The sequence below is a fragment of the Carya illinoinensis genome, chromosome 4 (assembly GCF_018687715.1).
Source record: "Carya illinoinensis cultivar Pawnee chromosome 4, C.illinoinensisPawnee_v1, whole genome shotgun sequence".
Lineage (NCBI taxonomy): Eukaryota > Viridiplantae > Streptophyta > Magnoliopsida > Fagales > Juglandaceae > Carya > Carya illinoinensis.
Window position 1 is genome coordinate 42,832,073 of NC_056755.1, and position 24,860 is coordinate 42,856,932.

The 24,860-nt window shown below is 35.0% G+C and overlaps 1 protein-coding gene, 1 long non-coding RNA gene, 2 other non-coding genes and 1 pseudogene across 4 annotated transcripts; 4 read left to right on the top strand and 1 right to left on the bottom strand.

The window, feature by feature from the left end:
* Positions 1-3,423: 3,423 nt before the first annotated feature.
* Positions 3,424-8,953, bottom strand: LOC122306537 (annotated as a pseudogene).
* Positions 8,954-15,136: 6,183 nt separating this feature from the next.
* On the top strand, positions 15,137-16,859 carry LOC122306105. Its single transcript, XR_006241445.1, has 2 exons — positions 15,137-15,257; positions 16,460-16,859. It is a non-coding gene; the product is annotated as an uncharacterized LOC122306105 (long non-coding RNA).
* LOC122308663 lies at positions 15,443-15,535 on the top strand. Its single transcript, XR_006242177.1, has one exon. It is a non-coding gene; the product is annotated as a small nucleolar RNA Z102/R77 (small nucleolar RNA).
* Positions 15,689-15,775, top strand: LOC122308662. Its single transcript, XR_006242176.1, has one exon. It is a non-coding gene; the product is annotated as a small nucleolar RNA Z102/R77 (small nucleolar RNA).
* Positions 16,860-18,398: 1,539 nt separating the features above from the next.
* On the top strand, positions 18,399-21,503 carry LOC122306128. The gene is made up of 5 exons (XM_043118539.1): positions 18,399-18,653; positions 19,882-19,996; positions 20,676-20,765; positions 20,917-21,015; positions 21,172-21,503. Exons 1-5 carry the CDS (start codon positions 18,469-18,471, stop codon positions 21,271-21,273), a joined length of 591 nt encoding a protein of 196 aa, XP_042974473.1. The 5' UTR covers positions 18,399-18,468; the 3' UTR covers positions 21,274-21,503.
* Positions 21,504-24,860: the final 3,357 nt, after the last annotated feature.

The window sequence follows — 24,860 nt, forward strand, 5'->3', positions numbered from 1 at the left end:
CTCCAAAATTCTGAGGAGTCTTGCTCAATATCAATGCACTAACTTGCTCCGTTAGGAAAGCTTTATTCTTCAAATTCAGCTTCCTCTTCACTGTGCACAAGTCCTTCAAAAATTTTGCATATGAAGACACTTATTGTATGGCATACAAGAGTGGAATATTGATCTTCACTTGTTTGAAAATCTCTTGAATTTTCGTGTGATACTTGTTCTTTTGGCCAGCTGCCAATCTCTGAGGATAGGGAACCACAGGTTGGTATCCCTTACTAGTCTCAACATCTACACTCACAGGCTTCTTCAGCTCTGGTCTCACTATCTCTGATTCTTTCTCAACTTCATCAGTTTCTGTTACATCATCAGGTGTAGGACCAACTACCTGTGTGTCTATAGGCATCTCTGGTTGGGGAACTTCCTTCCCACTTCTTAAAGTAAGAACTGCCTTCGCTGTCTCAATAACATCCCCTGAGACATTATGCACTTGCTGTTGTTGCTGCCTGTATACTTAAGGACTAGGCTGAGGCTGTGCTGGAAATTTCCCTTTCTCTAGGGTGCTCAAGGTTGTGCTCATCTTATTAATAGTGCCTCGCAACTCATTTATGGCCTGAGTGTTCTGATGATTTGTGGTGGCCTGAATCTGCATGAATTGCTGAAGTGTATTGGCCATCTGAGCCATACTGTCATCTAGAGTTTTCTTTGCAGATGATGAAGGCTAAGAACTCTGTGCAGCTACATGAGGCTGAAATCCAGGAGGAGCTACATAAGGATAGCTCTGAGGATTCTGATATGGCGGATACTGGTGCTGAGGAGCACCCAGATTAAATGGATGCTGCTGAGGTGGTGGGGACCGACCAGGCTGATCATTTCTCCATGAGAAATTTGGGTGATTCCTCCACCCCGGATTATATGTGTTGGAGAAAGGCTGATTTTGTGCTCTATTAACCAAGTTAGCTGATTGCATCTGCTCAGACCCACCTTCTTGAAATACTGGCATAATCAGGTAGTCTTGGGTCTTATGGTTTGAATCAGCACATATAGAACATGCCTCTAATACTTTCACAGCCTTCACTTTTTCCATTTCCATGACCTCTAGTCTTCTAGTCAATGCAGCTATTCGGGCTTGAACATCAGTGTCTTCTTTAAGATCATATCTACCCCCTCCAGAAATAGCCCCCAGTGTCTGTGCTGCTAATGGAACTCGATCAGTACAAGTGTTCCACTGTTGTGCGCTCTCAGCAAGGTAGTCAAAAATGATAGTGCTTCATCAGGTTCCTTGCTGAAGAACTCTCCATTGCACATTGTCTGAATAAACTGCTTGCATTTTGGAGTGAGACCAGTGTAAAAATAGCTCACCAACCTCCAAGATTCAAAACCATGATGTGGACAAATGTTCACCAAATCTTTAAATTTTTTCCAACTGGCCTGAAAGGTCTCATCAGGTCTCTGATTAAACTGGCTGATTTGCTCTTGCGAAATTGAGTTCTCTGAAAAGGAAAAAAATTTTGTAAGAATTCACGCTGCATATCAGACCAACTAGAAATAGAATTAGGCCTCAAAGAATTAAACCAAATCTTCGCTTTATCCTTTAAAGAGAAAGGAAATAAACGAAGTCTAATGAATTCATCAGTAACAACCCTAGTGATAAAAGTAGTGCAAGCCAACTCAAAATCTGTCAAGTGCTGGTAAGGACTTTCAGAATCCATCCCGTAGAACTAAGGTATCACTGACATCATGCCATGCTTAATAGAGAAATTAGATGCATTTTCAGGTAAAACAATGCATGAAGGTGTAGTGGTGCGAGTGGGTTGCAAATAATCCTTAAGAGTGCGTGGAGCAAGTGCAGCTATGTTTTCTGGTTCAATTTCAATTTTCTCACCTAACTCACTAATAGAAAAGACATCAGAGCTATCTATCTCCAAACTGTGTATACTACTCTCAACACTCGATGTGACTCTAAGCAACCTATTTGAACTGTCCTTCACCCATGACATGAAACATCAGTTTAAATAGCATAACAAAAAAATAACGAGTTTAAATTTATGCTAAAATACTTTCCCCGGCAATGGCGCCAAAAACTTGACTCACTCAAAAATGAGTAGCACTAAAGCTATCCCAAGTGCAGGAGTATGTCGTGTAATAATTAGAAATAAATTCCTAAATCGTCTCCTCAGGGAAAGTTATTTAAAAATCAAACTCGTTGAAAATAGTGAAAAACTTCACAAAGAGAAAATAAAATGATGGTATGTGCAATGGATGAAAAATGGTACTAGTCATGGACTAGATTCATGTTTTTAGATTTTGATTGTCGGATTGAAATGTAAAGGACTAATAGATTAAACTCAGAAATTAATAAAACTAAATTAAGAATTAAACTAAATTATGAAGTAATTGACAAAACATGCACTAAAAATTGAAAAGCCCCAAAATCAATGTTCTAGGGTTCATCGTTATATTCAAATCACAAATTCTCAAATAAAACCACCGTAATTGTAATCACTATTAAAATGAAAGTTTAACGAAACGATAAAAATAAATAACATGAATTAAATGAATAACAAATAAATTACTCAAACGTGTAAATCAAAATTCTCCAAAATAATTCAGAAACTCAAAACTGAAATGAAATAGCAAGTAGAGAATTGAAAAGATCAAGCCAATTAAATGGAAATGAAGTTTCGAAGTGGTGGAGCAGGCTGAGCTGCAGTGGCAATTGGACCCCTCAAGGAGTTCTTCAATCTGCTGCAGTGTGAGTGAATGATTCAGTGAAAATTGTGTAGCTGCGTGAATGATCGATTGTATGAATCTTCCTCTCCGAATCTGAATGAAAAGCAATGGAAAATAATGAATTCTAATTGTTTCTCTACTCAAAACTGAGTTTTCCAGCCAAAAGTCGGCCATAAGATGTAAAAAATCATTTATATACTCTGACGGCAGAATAAACCCTGATTTGTAAAATATGATATTCGCTTGAGCGGAGTGTCGAGCGAATACTCCGCTCAAGCGAATATCGAGCGTTCGACTCTGCCTAAGTTCGCTCGAGTGGCCTGTCGAGCGAACATCGAGCGTTCGACTCTGCCTAAGTTCGCTCGAGCGGCCTGTCGAGCGAACATCGAGCGTTCGACTCTGCCTGAATTCGCTCGAGCGACCAAATGCCTCCGCTCAAGCGATCTCTTTTCCCGCAACTCGCTCGAGCCGGAAGTCGAGCGTTTGAATCTGTCTGACTTCGCTCGAGCGGCCACTGTACCATAAACCATATTAATCAACAGTTGATAAAATTAGAGCAGAAATTCATGCTTTTAATCAATTAAAATCACAACTTTGATTTATTCATTTTTCCATATAAAACCAATGATAAAGTAATGAAAGAATTAATATATATTGGTTCCAAAAGTATTAAAAATGCAATAATTCAACTCAATCACCTGAGTGTCAGCATTCCTCTTTAGATAGAAAACGATCCCCTAGGACAACTAACTCTTCAGACACTATAGAGGTAGGTCCTTCCGTTTCGATGGCATCATCATTCTCCATTGTGTTGGAGGTTAAAGTGGATCGATTAAGAGCAGTAGGGGGCTCCTATATGAAGGAATCATCTGTTCAAACACCACCATAACATTTAGTGAGAGAGTGGGAGAGAGGTTTGAATTTGAGAGCCACCAATTGTTAAAATGCTTAGGGAAAAGAAATTCCAACTTCTAATTATACAGAACTCAGAATTCCAAACATATCAACATTTAGAGCATAATATCCTATTACAGAACCACAAAGATTAACTAACAATCGCTAAATCTATATCTATCTATATATGAACAAAGTCCCCATTGTTTGACACGGCCGCAATCTATGAAAAGAGAATGGAACAAGCATGGTTAAAAAGCCTAAAGAACGTCCATTAATAGCTATTAGAGTGAGACCGCTAATAGCACTATGCCAACAAGTCCACCTCCCATCTGCACGCGGGGGCGCGGGGGGGGGGGGGGGGGGGGGCGCCACGATTCAATCAATGCCCATAAATCCCCAAACACCTTCTAGTGAATCAAAAGACATCAATACTTTCTCCATCCTATTTACACAAGGGCAAACTAGTCTGTTATTATAGCGCTCATCTTTCTCAAGTTATCTGATGTTAAGATCTTTCTTGACACTACCAACCAAACAAAATGCTACCCTTGATTATGCCTTATTTCTCCAAATCTTTTTCAAGGAAAAGAGAGGTCATCTCGAGGGAAAAGTGCTTGGTAGGAAGACCTGACATAAGAAATCCATCTCTAGGAAGGAATCAGGCACATCAGATCAACTGTATCTCTTCTTTGTGTGAAATATTACAAACGATAAAGAATAAAGATATCATGCAAAGTTCTGCTATCGAAGCCTCTTTACAATGAGAGATACTATACAATGTCAAGAAAGCTATCATCAACAGCTAGTCTCCACACCATATATCGTGCTAGAATGATCAAAGAAACCAAGCAAAACCCCTGCTCCCCCACCCTCTTCTAATAGAACACCAGCCTCCACAAAACCCACCATATTTGATTTCTACCACCAATCTCCACAATGCCTCATTGGTATAATACCATAACCACTTACCTACAAGAGTCTTATTACAAAATTACAAATTTCTGCCCCCCCAAGCCATCCAAATGAGGAGGAGCACAAATTCATACCACTTGACAAGGTGGTACTTGAATTCATCGTTGACTCTCCCCCATAAGAAATCCTACTTTAGTTTTTTAAGACAATGGAAAATGCAGACAAGAATGGGAAACAATGAAAAATACTTCGCTAGAGTGATCTACGCACCCTTGGATAAATAAAGTCTCCTCCACCTAGCCAATCAATGCTCCATTTTCTTAAAAATACCATCCCATATGTATTTTGCCTTGTAAGAGCATTGGCAATGACCTAGCCAAATGCCAATGCAAGTTCAAATTTGAGCTAAATGTGAGAAAAAGCTTCCACATTGGACTAGTCAAAAGTCTAAAACTCAACACTTGAGTTACAGTAAATTATGGGGGCTCTCCATTGTTGAAGAGTTACTATTCAACCTCTATCCAATTATTTTATTCTTTTCATCAACCTCTCACTCTCTCTTTTAGCACATTGAAATAAATTACCATATTAAAATAAATCATATAAGCACTACATTGAAATAAATTGTCACATTTTATTTTTTAATAAAATTATTAATTAATATATGAGTGTATTTATAAAATATAAAAAAATAATAATAAAATATTATTAAAATATATAATATTATATTATTATTTTATATTTATGATGGCTAGTCCAATGTAGACTAATTTAGCTAAAAATTGATGTTATGACCAAAATGTGAGATTCTAACTAAATTTTAGATTTAACAATAGTTAAGCCATTGACAATGCTCTAAGAGGTCCCCAGTGAGAGACCTAGGTACCTTAAAGGCAAAGAAGACCCCTCGCATCCATTGAAATGAGCCAATCCTCATATATTGTCCATTGCTCCAACCAAGACTAATTCCGATTTATCCAAATTAATTCTCAACCTCAACACAACTTCAAAGCATAGAAATAGACAACACAAGCGATGAAATTGATCTGGATAGGCCTCACAAAAGATCAAGGTGTCATTTGTAAAAAAAAAATGGGAGACAAAACAAGCTCTTCATTATTCATGGACCCCTCTTAGGAGCCCAGTAGAAGTCTTCTACTCATAGCAATGGGCATCATTTAATTCAATGCCTCCTTGACCATTACAAAGAGTAGGAAGACTTCTCCATAAATTGTAGACAAGTTTGTTTTATTTTTTTTAGACTTAGATATTTTAGAAGGTACATGTTTATGATTGTAGTTCCCCCCCCCCCCCCCCCTCCCTCCCTGTTTATGATTGTAGTCCCCCCCCCCTTCCCTCCCACACACACACACACATATTCATTTATATCATGATCAAGTTTCAAACTTAATTTCCACATTGTTTCTTTGTCTGTATTCCACAATTAATGTTTTCTTTAGTCATTGTAATTGAAATTTATTTTAGATGATATAATTGTTTACATTTCTTTTTTTGATAAGTAAATGTAAAATCTAAGTTTAAATCAAATGTATAATATAAAGCTACAATTGACTGAAGTTTAACAGAAGTGCTTGGCAATCTTGGGGGGAGTGCAATGCAAGCTTTTAAGAAGAAGTTCTATTATTCCCAAGGATTACATAATCAGTCAGTTTCTGAGCTAAATCTTGCACCGAAGACATAACCTGCTTTGCATTGGTAACTAAATTTATTACATTTTCCCAATCTTCCTTTTCAACTACACTCATCCCGTTAAAAAAAGAGAAAAAAAATCATAAATCCTATTTCATTACCATCCATATAAAAGTGATGCCTCAGACAGAAGAAGCAACCTTCTATACAAAGATGAAACTACCATCAATAGTTGGCCCCTCCATAAGTAGGGTGATCTCCATCCTCTTTTTTTTTTTTTTTTTTTTTTTTTTTTTTTTAACTTTAAAGTTCCTAGATAAAAAAAAAAAAAAAAATGCTTAAAGTGCTCATCAACTACCTCCTCCAAACATTACTAGATTATTTTAAAACGACACTGATTTGTAAGGATGCTTACAAAAATATTGCCTAATAAACTATTGGTTGGTGTTTAGGCATTTTGATCATTTCTACAAAATTTAAAATATGATCAAACTTCTTGTTATGGAACTTAACAATGTAAAATGTCTGAAAAAATACATTAGAAGACTTGATTCAATTTTGTGAGGCAATACACAAGGGTTTGATCATGTAAGAAAAAGTAAATAAAATACATATGATTTTTTTTTCTTTTTATATATATAAGTAAACTACATATGAAAATATAGTGTCCTACATAGGGAGAAATAAAAAGAAAATAAAAATATATATGAAAATCTAGTGTTTATCCAAAGGGGGAAATTTCTGGAATACATTTTGAAGATAATGTAAGCCACTTTATTACAATTTGCCTCCATGATAACAACGGAAACCAATAGCATTGCCAACATCCAATATATGCATATTTTCATTTCCACCTACAACTAATATAAAGAAGGATGTTGTCATATTGATTATGAATTTTCAAAGAGCACCAATCTCAAATTGCAAGTTCAAACTCCTGAATATTTTGAAATTCAGAAACAGTTTGAAAGTCTTTAAGAATTAAGAGACTAAGAGAAGAAGAAATACACTACAACTTTGGTTGCAAACATGAAAGAATTTCCTGGAACGAATGATGCATTTGATTTCTAATTCATTTTGGCACCCAGATGACCTTTCCAAAAAACACAAGCATAAGTCATAGGCGCACTAGATTTAGCATGTCACTGAAGAAAAGTAGTAGTGGCTTCTGTAAATGCTATCTTTAGCTTACCAATCAGTTTGAAGGATTTCATTCCTTAGCCTTGTTAGAGAAGTTACACTTAACCTAGGTACAATATCATCCTGAATAGAGCCCAGAAAAAAAAATGAAATGATAAGAGAATAAAAACACAATAGATAAAACAAAGAAAAGATTTCCAAACAAGAATTTTATATAAATCAAAAGGCTTTGCCTCTTCCAAAATAACATAACTAACATACTTTTAAAAAAGCATTTGCATACTTGCATAACAACAGTGGTAACATAATCAGAGCATCTTTCAGCAAGTTCTCTTGAGACATAAGGGGGAGTGGCATATCCAACAGTAGAAACAATGTCCGGGTTGAATCTGAGTTCCTTAAGCTGACTTTCTGTAGAGCATTATTGCTAATAAAGAAGCAGTAGCAACTCCAAGAGAATGACCCACAAGTCTTAACCCATATCTCTGTCAATGAATTATGCTCACTACAATGATAGGATAGAAAGAGAAGAATCTAAAAATCTAAAAAATAGATAAAAGATAAATCTTCACCACCTCATATTTCTCCAAGCAGGTCCTAATGGTTCCTATCACATGAGTAAGAAACCAACGAGTAGCTTCAGTTGTGCCAAAGTGGGTGGAAACTGCTCCAAATGTCATTTCTTCATCACTCAAAGAAGCAATATCAGTGATAAGATTATAGATAGTTTCAGTACCACAGATTCCAAGAATCAAAAGTTTCCTACGGTCATCGGTTGCAATGTGATATCCAGACCTCATCAGATTGGAATTTTTTACAAACTTCAGAACATTGTTTTCCCTAATCATGTTGTTCCTTGCAAGATAGACTTGAAGCATTATACTTATAACGACCTCTTGCTAACTCCAGATGGTAGATGAGATCTTGGACCTAAATTAAGAAACTTATAACAACCTCTTGCTAACTCCAGATGGTAGATGAGATCTTGCACCTAAATTAAGAAACCATAACCTAATAAGAACTTTGGATAATTGAAACAATATTTTTAAATATATATAATCAATAACCTAACAAGGGCATATAATTCACTATTGAAGCGGATGAGATCTGAATACCCTTAACATCTTGGAATGGATTTGTGGATGCTTGATGAAGATATATAAGATATTAGCCAATTGTAAGATCACTCACGCTCCAATCCTGTATTCCAATCTTACTCTATTGAATGCTTGTAATGATTTCTGCAAGTGATAGACTATCAGGAGGGGCTTTGTTTGTAACTCCATCTCCTGCAAATTTCGATTACCAAATAAGTCTCTATCATCACCACAGATTATTTACTGTTAGACGCTTGTTCAAGGATCCAAAGTTTGGCAAGTTGACTCGTATAACATGACTCTGCTAGAGTGCCATGATTGATTCATAGGGTAAGCCAAGCATAATACATTAACACAAGTAATTTCATCATATGAACAACACAATTTAATATAAACAGACCTGTTGGTAGAGCCCACCTACACAATTGAAGGGCTAATTCAAAAGCTTTTCTGAGCCAAGCAGGCTCCAACCTACACTTTCTATTACTCAGATCTTCATTTTCACAACTGTATTTGCTAAGCCTAGAATCATTACTCATTTTGTTGACAACTTTAGACCCCCACAGAAACTACTTTCATGATATCCACTTCTTTGTCTGCTTTCTACTGTTGTGACTGAAACTAATTAAGAATGCTATATGCATAATTTTAATACATTCTCTGTCTCTTTAGAATCATTTTAGTGGTCAAAAGACATGATATCAATAAACAAATTTTCTAATACAATGAAACAAGGAAAAAAACTCGAAGTTTGGTCCACTCTTGATCCTACACACTGGGTAAAGTCAATTTTTCTCTAAACTTTATATTGAAGTATAGAAGTGTGACTTTGAGTTGTTAAGTCTATATCAAAAGTAGTCACCTGAGTGAAATAATTTCTATTCTCTTTTATTTGAGCTTGAGAGTGAGTAAATGATATAACATAACAGAAATTTAGGCTTTTGTGTCCCCACAAATTACGTGTTTTTGGCACTCACATGTGGAAACCAAAATGGCTTAGTATTTCTTGCAACATTATTATTCCTATAAGGTTTTGGACTTCACTACCTATAAATTAGCTCTCATTACTTACAAGTTTTGAGTTTAAAGTTTATCGAGTCTCACTTCAAGTACAAACAACAAGAGTACTAGTTAATATAACATCTTTGACGCCAAACTCATAGACTTAAGTTTCTGGGTGAAGTTGGGTAGTCAACATATTATATCAAGTGACTTCTTGGTGTTTATCCTTGCAATAAGTGATCATAGCTAATAATGTTGTGCGGGAAAGTGAATATTGTTGCTCCATATCATATTACATATATCTTTGGCAGTTGAGTCGAGATAAAATGCATTGAATGGACAAACCCTCAAAGTATATATAAAGGATTCTGAAAAAAGACCCATAGTATAGCGTGAAGTTTGGTAAAAGCTTCCACTAGGAAATTATGGTCATTGTGGTAGAGGTTCACAAGTGTGGGGGAGATTCAATCTCAAGTCGAGTAAAAACAACCGCAAGGACTGGGGTTTAAGGATTTCTTACAATAAGAGTGGACGATTACTATAACATTATCGAACTTGTATAAGCCTGCGCATTTGGAATGAAGCTGCGTATCAAGATACATACGAAGGCAAGAATAAAAAATTACTCTGACAATTAAAGCAGAAGCAGCAAAGAAAAACCGCAAAAGAACATTGAATTGTTATACAAACTAGAAAATTTATCGCTTTGTTGTCCTTAAAACCTTCAAGAAAACTCAAAGTACAACAAAAACTAAAAATCCAAGCCCAATAGTTTAAACCATACAGCATGAAGAAAATAAAAACCAGAGCTTTCAAGGAGAAGTAGCAGTTACGAATACGATGGAAGGTACGCTTTACTGATTGGTAAGCCATTTCTTTGCAGGACGATATGATGCTGGCTTATCCGTACAAGTACCGGCGGCAAAAGCTCCAATCAAGGAGGGAGCCTATAACATCTTAAATATATCAATTTCCATCACAAGCATAAAAAAAAAAAAAAAAGAATTAAAATAATTTTGATGCGATATTTTTATCATGTGTTAAGTTATAGTTTTGCTATATAAATATTTTTTTATATTTTTTATGCATTCCACTTATATGATCAAAATAGTTATTTTATATTAAAAAAATGACAATCATATTAGTGAAATACGTAAAGAGTACGTAAAAGTAATTACACATAGAATTTTGGTTAAGTTAAGTGTAACACACCTCAAATTACTTAAGGAAAAATATACCGAAATTGCTCAAGTCAAGAGGAGCACCTCCGTAGAAAAGAGGAGGAAGAAGATGATAAAGAGAAAGGAAAATAAGATTTTCATGTACAAGTAAAGTTGCATACTAATATACATATCAATACTGATTCATTCATATTCAAAATTTAAATTAACATTGTTTTTAATAAAATCTACTTTTTGACTAATCACATTAAATTGATGTATATATTAGTGCGTAGTTGTGCTTACAACTAGATTTTTCCTTTCATTTAAGTTTTGGATGATGAACTCTAGAGCCCTTGGCTCATACATAAACAAGATGCTCCCTACATGGCACAGGCTAACAAAACTTAAAGCATACAAAGAAAATAAAACTAAGGGCCTAGGCCCACTACTATATTATAGTCCACATAGCATGCTGAATCAAAATAAATGAAGTTGTAAATGAAATTAAACTAGCCCAAGGCCCATGGCCTATGTACTTCATTTGTGGACTGTGACAAACCATTCCCCATAGAAGCACTTTGTCTACAAGGTGTGGTATCTTTACCCACAATTGTCCAACCACCAGAGTCAAAAATGCAAATTTTCCTTATCTCAACAGCCACACTATATTTTTGCAAAACATTTTTTGAGGTCCACTATAGAAAGGGATCATTTGTTGAACACAACAACTAGTACATTTTTATAGTCTCGTTTCGTTGGTCACCCACCAAATATAGCTATTACAAAGCATGTGGCCTCGATTACCACATGCAAGAACTGTTCCCACTCTAGAGCAGCGATTCTTTCAGTTGTTGTAGCACCAGCCATTAACTTGCACATGGGAGTTTGATAAGTGTCACTCAATGGTTGATGGAAGTAAAAACTTATTATTAGATGATTCTATAATAGTCCATCAGGCTTCTCAACAAGCTGAGAAATTAATATTGCAAGTTGTTCATCCACATGGTTCTTTGAGCAGATATTGAGAGTTGAATAAGTATCACCTCCAAGCCAAAAATAAGCAATGGCCAGCTCTAACTTATTTCTCTTCATTAAAAACATAAGTCTTCTTTAAAACGGTTGTCTTGTCTTTTTCTTCCTGAAATTTCTGTGCAAGAAAAGTCACAAAAAGTTTATCCTTCTCATCCCTGTTGATTATAAAAAACCAACCAGCTCTTGAAATCTATTCAATGTCTTATATAACAGAGCATGGTCCTTGGAATCTTTGATCTTAAGACATTGTAATCTTGTCAGTTTCTCCACCCGCACATGCAATTGTGTTGTATTAGTAAACAAATATCCAACTCCAATAGACTGTATTTCTTGTCAAATTGGTTCATTAGGTAGAAAAGAATCAAATAAAATTTCTTAGAAATCAGAGTGGTATGCTCATATAATCAACCTAGAGTCAACAACCAACTCTTTCACACATGTCAATCTTCCAATCATCTGGAAAAAATGTAACTGTGGAACCCACAACACTATCCAAAACCTCCACCCAAGTTTATCAAAACTTTCATAGGCTAAAGTTTGTGGAGTACTAAGTTCACTGAGAAGATATGTAGTTCCAACAATTTGAGTTTTCTCTATCTTATAAGCTATAGTTGCCAACCAATGCAAGTTCTCAAGAGGCTCAACAAAACCACTAAGCTTAGATTTTCTGGAAGAGGAAGGGAAGATATTATTGGAAGCAAAAGATTTATAATCGGAAGCAATTTGGGATATGTTGCTCTGAAATTGAGATGATGTTGTGGTCAAATCTCCACTCCCTTGAAATTTTTTATCAGTTGAATTTTTGAAAAGATTCCTTTAAAATAATCAAACACGAGGATCTCTAGGATTATACAGCTGGTCCTTGTGGAGATATTTTTCATTTTAACAGTATAATTAGAAGTAAGACATTCAACAAGATGACTCCATATATGCACGTTTCCATTTCCCTGAATTACATTTCAGTTGATCCCTTACTATAAACAAACTGTTAGCAAGGTTAAACCCTCCATGTCCAATCAACGATTTTGCTAACAAATTTCCAATAATAATTGACTGTCTAGCACAAGTAAAGGCAATGCCACCACACACTGCTAAGACAATAAAAATTGCCAACTTTGAGTACCCAGGGATCATTGAATTATAATTAGTGAGGGTCTCTCGATGCATTTCATCAAACACATTTGGCATAAAACTCGTACAACTATGGTTACCTTGATTGAGGCAAAATCAGAAGAGAGTGAGTTGGTTCCTCTGTGTGTAGTGACAACATTGTTCTCACATTTTCTAATTTTTCTGCCGAATGTGTATCGCTGATCAAACGCTCAGTGTCAGTGCAAGCCACATAGGATGACGTTGTCCAATTACCCTGGTCATTGGCTATGATCTATTCGTAGTGATGTTGCCAAACACCCATACATGAGATTGTTGTCCCCAAGTCAATACCAATCCTCCGGACCCCCACCCTTTGCCATGGCTAAATCACCAAAAAATACTTGTAGAAAATTAAACGAAAACAACTAGAATTTGCAATTTGAGAGAAGAAAAATCATAGAGATTCTTGAGAGAACTGATTTGGGTTTTGCTATAACTTGAACCATCTCTTCTAGAAATCCTACGGGGATAACAAATCCCTTGAGGCAGCAAGATATCCAAGTGGTTTTAGTACTTGGGTTCACATCGATTGAAATGAGAGCGGTGAAGCCATCGTTGCCAAGCTTCAGTTGAGCACAGAGGTGCTAATTCACAAACACTAACTGCTCCACCATGTACTACTGCACCATGGGTAGGGTTTGACACTCCTCGCGTAGTCTTCTAACGAAGATGCGTTGTTGGTTGGGCAGGTTTACCTCTATGTCCTAGATTTGAAGCCTCACATTGTCTATGGAATCAGATGACTCAATCTCAAGGGTAGTGGTCTTCCCAGTTGGGGTTTCTATGAAGATTTGTATGGCTATCTATTGTTGTGGGTGTCGAGGAGCAGCAATGCCTTCGGTAGGTGGAAGAGGCTTAGGAGGGATACTAATGGCTAGGCCTTTTCCTTTTTATGGTCAGTGTGTAGTTACTGCTAAGGATGACTGACAAAAATGAAGGAAAGAGGAAACAATTTCTGAGAGGTAAAAAAAAAAAAAAAAAAAAGGAAACAAAAGAAGGAGAGGGACATGTGAGAACTAAGAAAATATTTTTCGATTTCTAAAGGAATTAATGGGAACATAAGGAAGAGGAATCTCATCGACATTGACTTTCTCTTTTTCTTCCACCATTGCTACATGTTCTTCTTTCTGCATCGCACAAAGTTAACATTTCAGATAGGTGAAATCTTCATTAAAGTTGTTCTTGAAATCTTCAAAGTTGTTCTTGGTATCTTTGAATGTCTGCAGCATAACTTCGTAATGTTGTTGTGTTTATTCAACTAGCTCCTTGATTTTGAGTAATGCCGAGAGAATTTCATTCATTTTTATAGATTAAAAGCAAAGAGATTGGTGTCTCTCTAATACCACTTTGTAACACACCTCAAATTATTTAAGAAAAAATATACTGAAATTGCTTACCTCTATAGAAAAGAGGAAGAGGATGATAAAAAGAAAGGAAAATAAGATTTTCATTTAAGTTTCTGGATGATGGACCTTAAAGTCCTTGCTTCGTACATAAACAAAATGTCCCTTACATGGGCCAGGCTAACAAAATTAAAAGCCTGTAAAGAAAATAAAACTAAGGGCTCAGCCCCATTAGAGCATTCACATTGACTTTTTCAAAGCCATCTTCAAAATTTGATGAAATGTACAAATTTTTCATAAATTTAAAATCTTCCTATCCATAATCCTACATTGGATTAGCTATTGGATTTATCAAAATAATAATATAATATTATTTTTTAATAATAATATACTTTTGTTTCAAATTTTGCAATTATATGGATATATATATATATTTGCCTTTTATTAACTTATATGAATATGCAATAAATGCAATAAAGCAGTTAACTTATTAATATACAGTAAATACAATAAAGCATTTGATAAATTAAAATGCAGTAAAACAGTTGACGTATAGTATGCAGTAAATGCAGTAAAACATTGAATTAAAATGCAGTAAAATAGCTGACGTATAATATGCAGTAAATGTAATAAAGCATTTGATGAATTAAAATGCAGTAAAGTAGTTGATGAATTAAAATGTAGTAAAATATTTAGATGATGAATATATAGTAGCTCTTCATATTTGAAGGAAATGGGGCAAATACTGTAAGTCAAAACTTTCTATTATTTAGTTTGACTAATCAAATACAACTCTTTTTTACTCATATTCATAATTTTATATATTTAACTTGACTTTTAATGAAGTCAATATCAATGCTCTTAGTTATATTATAATCATGGTGAATCAAAATAAATGAAATAAATAAAATTGAACTGGCCCAAAACCCATGCCCGTGTACTTCGTTCGTGGCCTTTGACACGATCAGAGCATCTTATCTTCACGAAACTTTTAAGGGTATTTCTGATATTTCAAAATCCTCGTACCATCTCTCTATAAATACACACCTTCTAGGGTTTCAGTTCCAACCACAGCCGCTTCTAGGCGTGCTGCCAGGCGCCAATGAAGACTCTTTGATAGTTCATCCGTCTGTTAATACTCTAACCCTCCGGTAACAGGATCTCTTAACAATCACATTTTCTTCCTCGCCGTTTATGGGTGATTCCCATTCAGATTTTACTTCGGTTAACGACAACGTTCCTTTGTGTTTATTATAGCACATATATTTGATGATTATATGTTTAAATTTGTTTTCTTTTTGAGATGGTATTTGTAAATTTTGAAACTGCTGGTGGGGAATGAGATGATGATTATAGTTTTGACGTTTCCCTATTGGTTTGATTGCCGATATGATGGCGTCCATCTTGTATTAGCTCTAGCCGATCGTTCTCCTCCTATTGATATCATTCTTATTCAGTAGATCCCTTTAGAAGAATTTTTTGCACTCGAAATGAATGTCTTTTTGTGTGTATTTGTTTACTCTGTCTTCTGAAAGATTTTATATTTCCTATATTTTTGGGGTTTTGGTTTGCTGATCTTGGAGAATGATATGATGAATAGAGGATGTTTCCCTATTGGTTTGATTGCCGTAATGATGGCATCTTATGTATTAGCTCTATCTGATCATTCTCGTTATTTGCAGTAGATTGTTATCTAGAAACCAAATTTTCTGACTAAACATTACTCTGCATTGTCTTTGTTTTGTAATGCAGATATAAAGATGCCATTTTAAATCCTGATTTTTATCATCCCAATTGCAGCGATGGATATGACATGTTTTAAGTTAGATTTTATATAAATGATTGGCTTAAGAAACCACTTAAAACGTGACATCTATTGGATTGACTGAGAATGTTCATGAAAATATATCCTGAACTACTTGTATGGCCCATTAAGTTGATCTCAATGTGAATTGGAGTTGCTAGGAGGGTTCAATGCTCCTTGAGCTGTGCCCTTTTTAAAGTACTTGTTGGCAATGATTAAGTTGATCTTAATGCAGTCCCTTTCTTGCTTCCTCCAGTCCTCTTTTCTTTTCTCTTTTTCGACTGGAGGATTTGTCCAACTGTGGATTTTATGAGCAATTGAAGCACTAGCTTTATGTACCAAAATGATGTCATTCTTGGTGCTTTGAGTTTGAACCATCTGCAGTAAACTTGTAGAAATCTTACACCTTTTGGCTTTTATTGTCTTGATACCTAATGAAGAGATTATTAACAGAATCCGCAAATGATCGTTAGCAAACCTCTTTCAATCTACAAAGTATGAAAGATGATTTTCTTCTTGAGCTCAGTTAGCTTCTTTAATTGTATATAGAATCGTCTCCTGTCAAATTGCCTCAAGGAGGTCATCGACTCCATCTTTCATTCCACTGAATCAAGAGCATTCCTGGTTATTTTGTTGGCAATTGGATCTCGGCTTTTCAGTTGTGATGGCATCGGGCTTGTATTTTGATTATTGAGTAATCAACTATTTCTTGTGCACAGTGATTAGCATTTTGATTGATATGTGATGTTGCATGAAATTATAATATTTCGTGTAGCAGATTGGTATATGATATTCGAGGGCAATTCCAGCTTCTTGAGCCAAATTCGGGTTTTTGGTTGTACTCATCTTGCAGTCATTTTTCCTTTTTGGCTTGAAAAATGTACTGTGGCTCTGTCGAAACTTGAACCCTTGTCTCATAAGCTACAATTTTATCCTTTAACATCCCCAATTAGCGTTTTTATTTTCATTTGCTGCTTCTTGTAGCATCGCATCATCAGTTTGATGAAACATTGAAGGTATTTTCTCAACATCTTAAGACAAAATCCCGCACGTCAAACCCGAAAACCATGGATTATATATCTAAAGGTAGGACTTGCAGTAGACCATATGCATGACTTCTGAGATGCATTTCCTTAACATGTACAAGAAGGATTAATATAACTAATCTTTTATTCCCAATTCTAACATGAGAAGACAGAAATCACAACCAAGTACCCTTTATTTATTGAACTTTGAAGTACCTTTATCAGGTAATAAAACAAAGAGGGTGTAAATCGGCTATAGAAATGTAATTTCCTATCCTACCTTATGGACATAGGCCTCTTTGCCTTATGAATATTAAAAAATTCTTAGAAAGCTGTTTATCGGAAAAATTAAGTTGTTTAGGTGTTACGTATTAAAGTATTTTTTAACCTCTAATAGGTTAAAAAGCACGATTAAGGAAAAATGTTATTTTGGTTTTTTCCTTTAAGTGCTTTTTGAATAATGGAAAATGTAATTTTAATTTTATAAAGACTATCAATAAGCGAATATATTAATATAATATTCATATAATTATGACTTTTAAGCTTTCAAATATATGATCATCATCTTTAAAAAAAATAATAATAAATGATCATCATTTCTACATTAAAAATCACTTATTATTTAAATAAAAGTAACAAGTTTAAAAGTATTTTTAATATGTAATCATCGTAAATAACTTTTTAATAAAAGAATTTATTATTTAAACTATAACTCTAAACTTATAACTCACAATTAAAAAATGCACATAATTTACTCGGGAGAGAGAGAAGATGTTCAAATTCAAATCCTGTGGTCCCTCCTCAAATAAATAAATAAAACCCTAATTTGAAATTAATCCCAATAGTGCTTCTTTTGCTGTACATCAATATCAATTACCCAAAATAAGGAATCTTCTCATGTGCCATCAATAAATGTGATTTTAGAATCATTAATAACATTGGGTTTTCCCTTTTTTTCAAACATTCGTGGAATCTGATATAGTTTTCAATTTGAAAAAAAAAAAAAAAAAAAAAAAAAAGAAAGGAAAAACTTTATTTATAAGCTTTCCTCCATATTATTTGTGTAAAATGAAAAAAAAAAAAAAAAGGAAATTTTTAATTTTAAAAGCTTCATATAAATTAGCTCATATATTATCAAATGTGGTCTAAGCGAGAGAGATAAATGATAAGAAATGATATTTATAGTCTTAAAATATGTAAGTTCTCGTGCACTCTCTTTAAAAAAATAGATAAATATAAAACTCAAATGAATATTTTTTAATCGTAGATTTTATTTTCTTTTTTTTTTTTTAAATACAGAGTTTGCACATCCTAAGATGTATCTAAGATTAATTATTCAGAAACGAAAACGAAAATTATTTTACCAGAATTTCAAAATGTCTCTCTTCCCAATTCCCATCCCTCTCCTTTGCAATTTGCTTCATGTAAATCTGTGGAAAGCCAATGTCATTTAGGACTTCGAATTTAAATAACTAGTTCCTTAAAGAAGCCCACTGCGGCACTGCCGCACAAAGATCTTGTATCTAGACTATAATGACCTCAATCAGTACCTTTCTTTTTCAAATCCCTTCCTCCTTTGGTCCTACACAAACCGAGAGACAGACAGAGAAGACTTCAGGCCTTTACCTAGATTTCCTCTCTCTTTCTCCGATGGCTTTCGCTTCATTTCTTGGGAGAGTTCTCTTCGCCTCTGTTTTCATACTCTCTGCTTATCAAGAGTTAGTGCATTCATTTTTTTTTTTTTTCCCTGCTATCGTAATTTCGTTACTTCTTCAGCCTATTTGTAGTTTTTAGGCAAATATGAATTCTGGGTTTTGAAGGAATTTCATTTCTGACATGAAAATTTCTGTTGGATCTGTTATGTTAGGTTGCAATTCGTTGTTTGACCATTTTTATATTGAAACTTGATGTAGATCTGCATTTTCTATTTTAGTATATGGTTTTGGTTGAAAAAATAACTTATGGGTTTGACTAATTGAATGTTACTCACCGGCCCATTTTAATTTACTTCATCAATCACTTTGAGTTTAGCTTGTTATGGGTTATTGGTTACATAAGGGTAACGTATTGATGGATTTTCTCTTTAAAACAAATATTCATTCATGCTAAGAATTGGGCCAGATGTGTTGATGTCGGGTGCTTTGAAAATTTCACGTGTGAACATTAAGATGTAGTTGGTAGTTTTTGGGTATCATTTGGTGCAAATTATGGTTAGAATCCTAGGAATGCAGCAAGTCTTCGCACAATGTAACATCAACAATGGGTGTCACTGTCTAAAGGTTGGTTCTTGGATTTTGATTTCTGCATAGGTTGAAGTGATGAGATCCAGAAGAGGCGATTAGTGTTCCTAGTGATGAAAGGTTGGCTCACCAGTTTCCTTTAAAGTCAAGTAGCTATGAAGTCCTTACTACATCTGATTCAAAAGGTGAAAAGTTCCCCAAACTAGTAATTTGGGATGCGGCATTTATGCAACACTGCCTTAAATAAGAGAAATTTTTAAAAAGAAAAAAATAGAGGTCTGGTATACAATGTATAATTATCTACCAATAGAAGTCTGATATTTTATTTGGTGCAGTGGATCAAGTGGAAGGATTATCTGTTTCTTCACTGATTTCTTTAAAGTTCGTGCTGAACCCATTTAGACATTTTGGTGATGCCATATTTAATGATTTTTAACTAGACCTTGATATTGTGATCCGCTGCTAAGTTCCTGACCAAAATCTTCTTTTATTACAATGAATGGTTTAGGAAAAGCTTTTAATTTGTCTACTGGTATTATTTTTGGATTTGGCTGTTAATTCATTCTATGACATTAGAAGATTCTTTTCTTTGGAAGTAATATCAGGGAGTTGCAATCTTTTGTTTCTAAGCTCTTTACAGTTTTGGTTGATAAGGTTTCTCACAATTTCTTGAATATAAGATGTTGGAACACATTCCTCTTTATAGGTTCAATGAATATGGTCTTGATGGGGGACCCGCAGCAAAGGCTCTCGGACCAAAGTATGACGTCTTTGCAAAACGTGTTCAATCTCAGGTTACCATGCAACTGCCAGATATTGAAGTGAGAATCAGTCACTGTTTCCCTCTCCCTCTCTGTGTTTGTTTCTCATTTTCAGTTGTTCCAAGTAATTTTGATGAATGTTTAAAGCGCTATAGAACAATAAAATAAGATAATATATATATATAGATAGATGAGAGAGAGAAAGGGAGTCAAAGAATAGACCTAGACATTTGATGAAAATTAGTGATTTTAACACGAACTTTGCTTTCAGTGGATTTGATTTCTTTGAGATTTGAAACTGAAGCATTTACAGTATTGTTATATTTCAGGGGGTGGAATATGATGCTATGACTTACATAATGAAGGCATTTATAGAAGCTAGGTTGTAGAAAGCCGGTGATAAAAACTATATTACTGGTTGAAATGGTTTGTGGGGTTTCCTCTTTCATTTGGTTTCCACCCATTCATGGGGCTGGGCTTATGAGAAAAAACAATGATTAGGCAAAGATTAGTTTTGGATATTTGGGATAGGAAGGCCATTTTTTAAGACTTTATTGCATTATCGTAAGTGGTATTCATCCAGCACTTCCTTGTGACAATACACCTAAAATGAGATATAAGGTGTGTGCTCACCAAGAGTTTTGAATAAAAAAATTGGATATTAAATGTATCCTGGGTGTGTGCTTGTCCTGCCAGCAATGTCTCTTGGGTGAAACTTTTTATCTATGTTTTGCATCAGGTGAAACATTTAGTTACAGCAGCTATAGCGCTGAAGGGCTTTGGAGGAATCCTCTTTATATTTGGCAGCTCTCTTGGGGCATTTCTTCTGGTTGGTATCTCAACCATGCTACGTGGTTTACTTTTGATCTTTTTCTAGTGCTGTGGTTCAAGGGTCACTTGAGTCAGCTGCCAGGCCTGGGCTGGTTCTTGATGCCATCTTTTTGGGCCAATTTTCACGAGTGTCAATTTCTTTCATGCAGCTATTGCATCAGCTGATTGCTACTACCATATTATATGATTTCTACAACTATGACAGTGAGGAGAAAGAATTTGCTCAACTTTTCATTAAATTTACACAGGTTATCATACTGCATGTTCCTTTTTCTATTATTTATATTCCTAAAATGTAGCCACGATTATAATAGGTTTTGCAGTGTTTATCAAATCTTTTAAAGCGTTTTTGATTTAAACCAACCCCCCCCCCCCCCCCCCCCCCCCTTCTTTTTCTTTTGCAGAATATGGCCCTTTTTGGGGCGTTGCTGTTTTTCATTGGGATGAAGAACTCAATTCCTAGGAGACAATCCAAGAAGAAGGTTTCCAAAACAAAAACTGTCTAGAAAATTAGTGTAGGTGGAAGATATATCTTCAATCACTAAGGAGCTTATTTGATTCATTTCCTGTTGCTTTTATTTTGAAACTCATTATCTGAATCCTCTAGGATACGGCTTCAGTGTGTGTGATTTAGGACCAACATTTTCTTTTTATGAGGTCTTTTAGTGCACTGTTCCCATTTTATTTCATGGGGTATATTGTTTCTTATGGATTATTTATGAGCTTTTCTTCTTGAGCTTGGGTAACCTATTCATAAAACGGTCAATTTCCATAAAGGTTTATGCATAGACCTTCACATAAAGGTTTATGCACAAACAAATAGAGGTTTATTTTATTTTATTTTATGCAGACCATTAGAACTGCATTGGGTGATTGTGCTGAAACTGAGCTGGTAGTACTCCATGTGCTGTTTTGCCATATGAAAAGCCTCTGCCCGTTGTAACATCCCGAACCGTGGATATGGATTTTCTTTTGCAAGCCGAGGAATGCTTGGGCTTGACAGTCTTAAGTTGTTGGGTTTGGAAAGATGTTTTCTTTTTGGTTATCAAACCATAGTTGAACTAGTCTTGGAAGACAACAGTACGGCTATTTATTCTGTATAGCCGAATATCAGGTGTTAAGCAAGCACAAAACGGCCGAATATCAGGTGTTAAGCAAGCACAAAACGCTTTGAAAGAGGGGCTTTGCTAGATGCAGTCGGCATGCAAACGGCTGTGGAATAAATAAAAAAAATTATAAAAATAATTTTTTTTTCCATAGTTGTACGGAATGAATAAAAAAAAGTTATAAAAATAATTTTTTTTTTTTCATATAGGTCTCATATTAATTCATTTTTTTCAAAATGACTACATGTCGATTGCATTTATCGATTGCAAAAATCATTTCTCTTGAAAGAGAGTGTTTATTGTTTACACGAGGAATAATTATGCTTATTATTTAGAATGATTTGACGTTTTTTAATTTTGTTCTTTCAAGTGAGTTTGAATCTAAGACTAATGGATGAACATATATTTTAAAGGAAAATGCTAAACCTATCGCTCCCAGCTCATGTAGGGAGCTGCAGCCAATTTTTATTTTTTTATTTTGTAATTAAGAAATTATTTTTTAATAATATAGTGAGTTTTTTTTTAATATTTAAAAGTATTAAAAAAATACATGTAAAAAAAAAAAATAGACTTTTGGACTAACTGTAACAGTAGCTCTGTAGTGCCATCCTATTGTTAATAAGTGTAGTAGCATGTAATTATTCTTGTTAGAAGAATACAAGTTCATATGACTTCGCACATCTGTCATTTATAGTTTTTTCGAAAACTCAGGGAAATGAATAGATGAATGCTATTTTTGAGAAATGGACAAAATATTATTGTGAATTTGTGAGTTCTATAAAAAGCAGGCCTTCATACTTCCAAAGCTTTATGTTGTATATGGTGGATAGTGGTGCCTTTTCAATCAAATTAGATGACTATTCAGACAAGAATTGAACCTTGACAGTTTCTGAAGCTTGAATGATCGATTAATGATTATTAGAGTAACATTTAATAATTGAACTGAAGTGGGCTGTTCGTTTGATCTCATCTTTCATCAAGGGAATTGCATTATTGACTGTTAATCATACTAATTATAAATAATAATTATTGGTATCTTTGGGATTATTGGGATGAACTTTTGAGTCTTTCTTTGATTTTTTTTTTTTTTTCTCTTTTTAAACTTCCTTCTTTGATTGATATCCGAGTTCGTCATATATTTAAAGAGGCTAACATGGTAGCTGATTTCTTGGCTAAGGAAGGGTCTAATGGAAAGGTTATGGATTTTTTTGGAAAAGTTTTTGATTCGGGGCGACTTCTTTGACTTGTATGTACAGATAGACGGGGCTTACCTTATATTCGTCATTAATAATTTGTTTGGTTTTGGGGGATGGCTTATTGATGTATTCATAGTTTTCCTCTGCATGAGTGAGGGTTTTATCAATAAACGGAAGCGCCGCCATCCTTGACTATTTAATTCTTAAAAGCAGAATATCAACAACCAAGTAAATTAAGATCATGCTAATATAATTAGTACCCTATGTAGGAAGTAGTAGTATCAAGTAGTGGCGGGTCATGAGTGATGACTTCGCTCATCTATTTAATATCTTTATGTATCTATCTTTTTCTTATATGAGACCTTTAAATTTGGGTAAGGACTTGAATTAATATACATTTCTTCTAACTTGACGTGGTTACTGTGCTTCTTCTGTTTAGGACTGCTAACTAAATTAAACACCATAGAGTTAGAGGGGCGGATTGCAACAACCAAATTTCTACATGACTCAGTGGTACTCACTGTACTCCATGCCGACTTGCTTTGCTATGGATGGAGAGAGCGTCCATTTCCAGCTGATTGTGTGTCATTGATATGAGTTGTAAGTCAGTTCCATACACTCATGATGTCTAAAGATTGGCGTGGGTTGAGACTGAGTTTCATCCATCTGTTGATGTTAATTTGACAGAAACAATAATGCAGAGAGAGGGTCATGACTCATGACGGTGACTGCAGCCAAACAACCAAAGAAATATAACAATATAGTAACAGATATTCGATCCCTTGGTTCTATTGTTATTTCACGCGGGATATGTTATAGGTTTTGAGGTGAAGTTTGATCAATTTGGGTCCGGCAATTTCTATACTTATAATTATTGTTTTAAAAGCTCCACTGCTAAAATCCTGCCGCATATTAAACTATAATGAGCCGTGCCCCAAAAGATCTGAACGACTTGCATCATGTCAAGGATAGTAAAGTATCATTACGATCGATCGTCTCTACTCAAGGTCAAGCCCCAAGTTTCTCTTCTTTTTAGTTTTGTCGGGAACCTTTTTATTTTTTCTCATCCATCTTGTCAGGTGCCTGAAAAACAGATTACAACAAGACACTGCTGCATAGATTGGTGTGCCACTCATTTAACAAACAGTATCTAGTTTCTGATCTTCTTTTTCTTCTTTTGTTTGTTACAATATTCACCTCCATATGAAGTTACTAATGAGCAGTTTGTATGCATGCATCCTAATCTCGTCATCCAAGCATCAGGTTGCAGAAAAGTGCATGTCCCTTGCGTGTCGACACCGAATAGCAGGACTTGCATAAATATTGTCAGGCATTAGTGGCATACGTTGCTCAACACTAGGTCTTTGATATCACGACATGAGAATTTGAAGTAGCTTCGATAAACGATGTGTGTTCCTTGCATGTTGCCGACTCATTACATGCTTGCGTCCTCATACATCGCATGCATACCATCTTTCTATGTCACTTTTTTTAGGACTGTCTATTTACATTATTATGCACGCAGCAGTGCAGCACCCCCAGTGTTTTGAAAACCACACCATTACTCCATGTGTGGAACGTGCCAGGATTGTAATAAGAATGCTTCTGTTTCCGGGATGCAAGAAGATCCGGAACAATTATTGCCGAATACACGTACGATTGGCTAAATACGATGGTGTTCTCCATCTCGATCACACCTGTTGATATAACATATTATTTTTTGAGTGCCAAATCAACGATAGCATAAGCATTGTTCTGCTGAGTGATCAGAGCATCACAACTTTAACTGAA

Excerpts from the sequence above, each read along its gene's own strand:
- LOC122306128 (XM_043118539.1), top strand. The coding sequence starts at position 18,469 with ATGACCTCAATCAGTACCTTTCTTTTTCAAATCCCTTCCTCCTTTGGT. Across the intron at positions 20,766-20,916 it reads CTCTTGGGGCATTTCTTCTG|CTATTGCATCAGCTGATTGC; the intron begins GTTGGTATCTCA and ends TCTTTCATGCAG. Across the intron at positions 21,016-21,171 it reads TTTTCATTAAATTTACACAG|AATATGGCCCTTTTTGGGGC; the intron begins GTTATCATACTG and ends TTTCTTTTGCAG.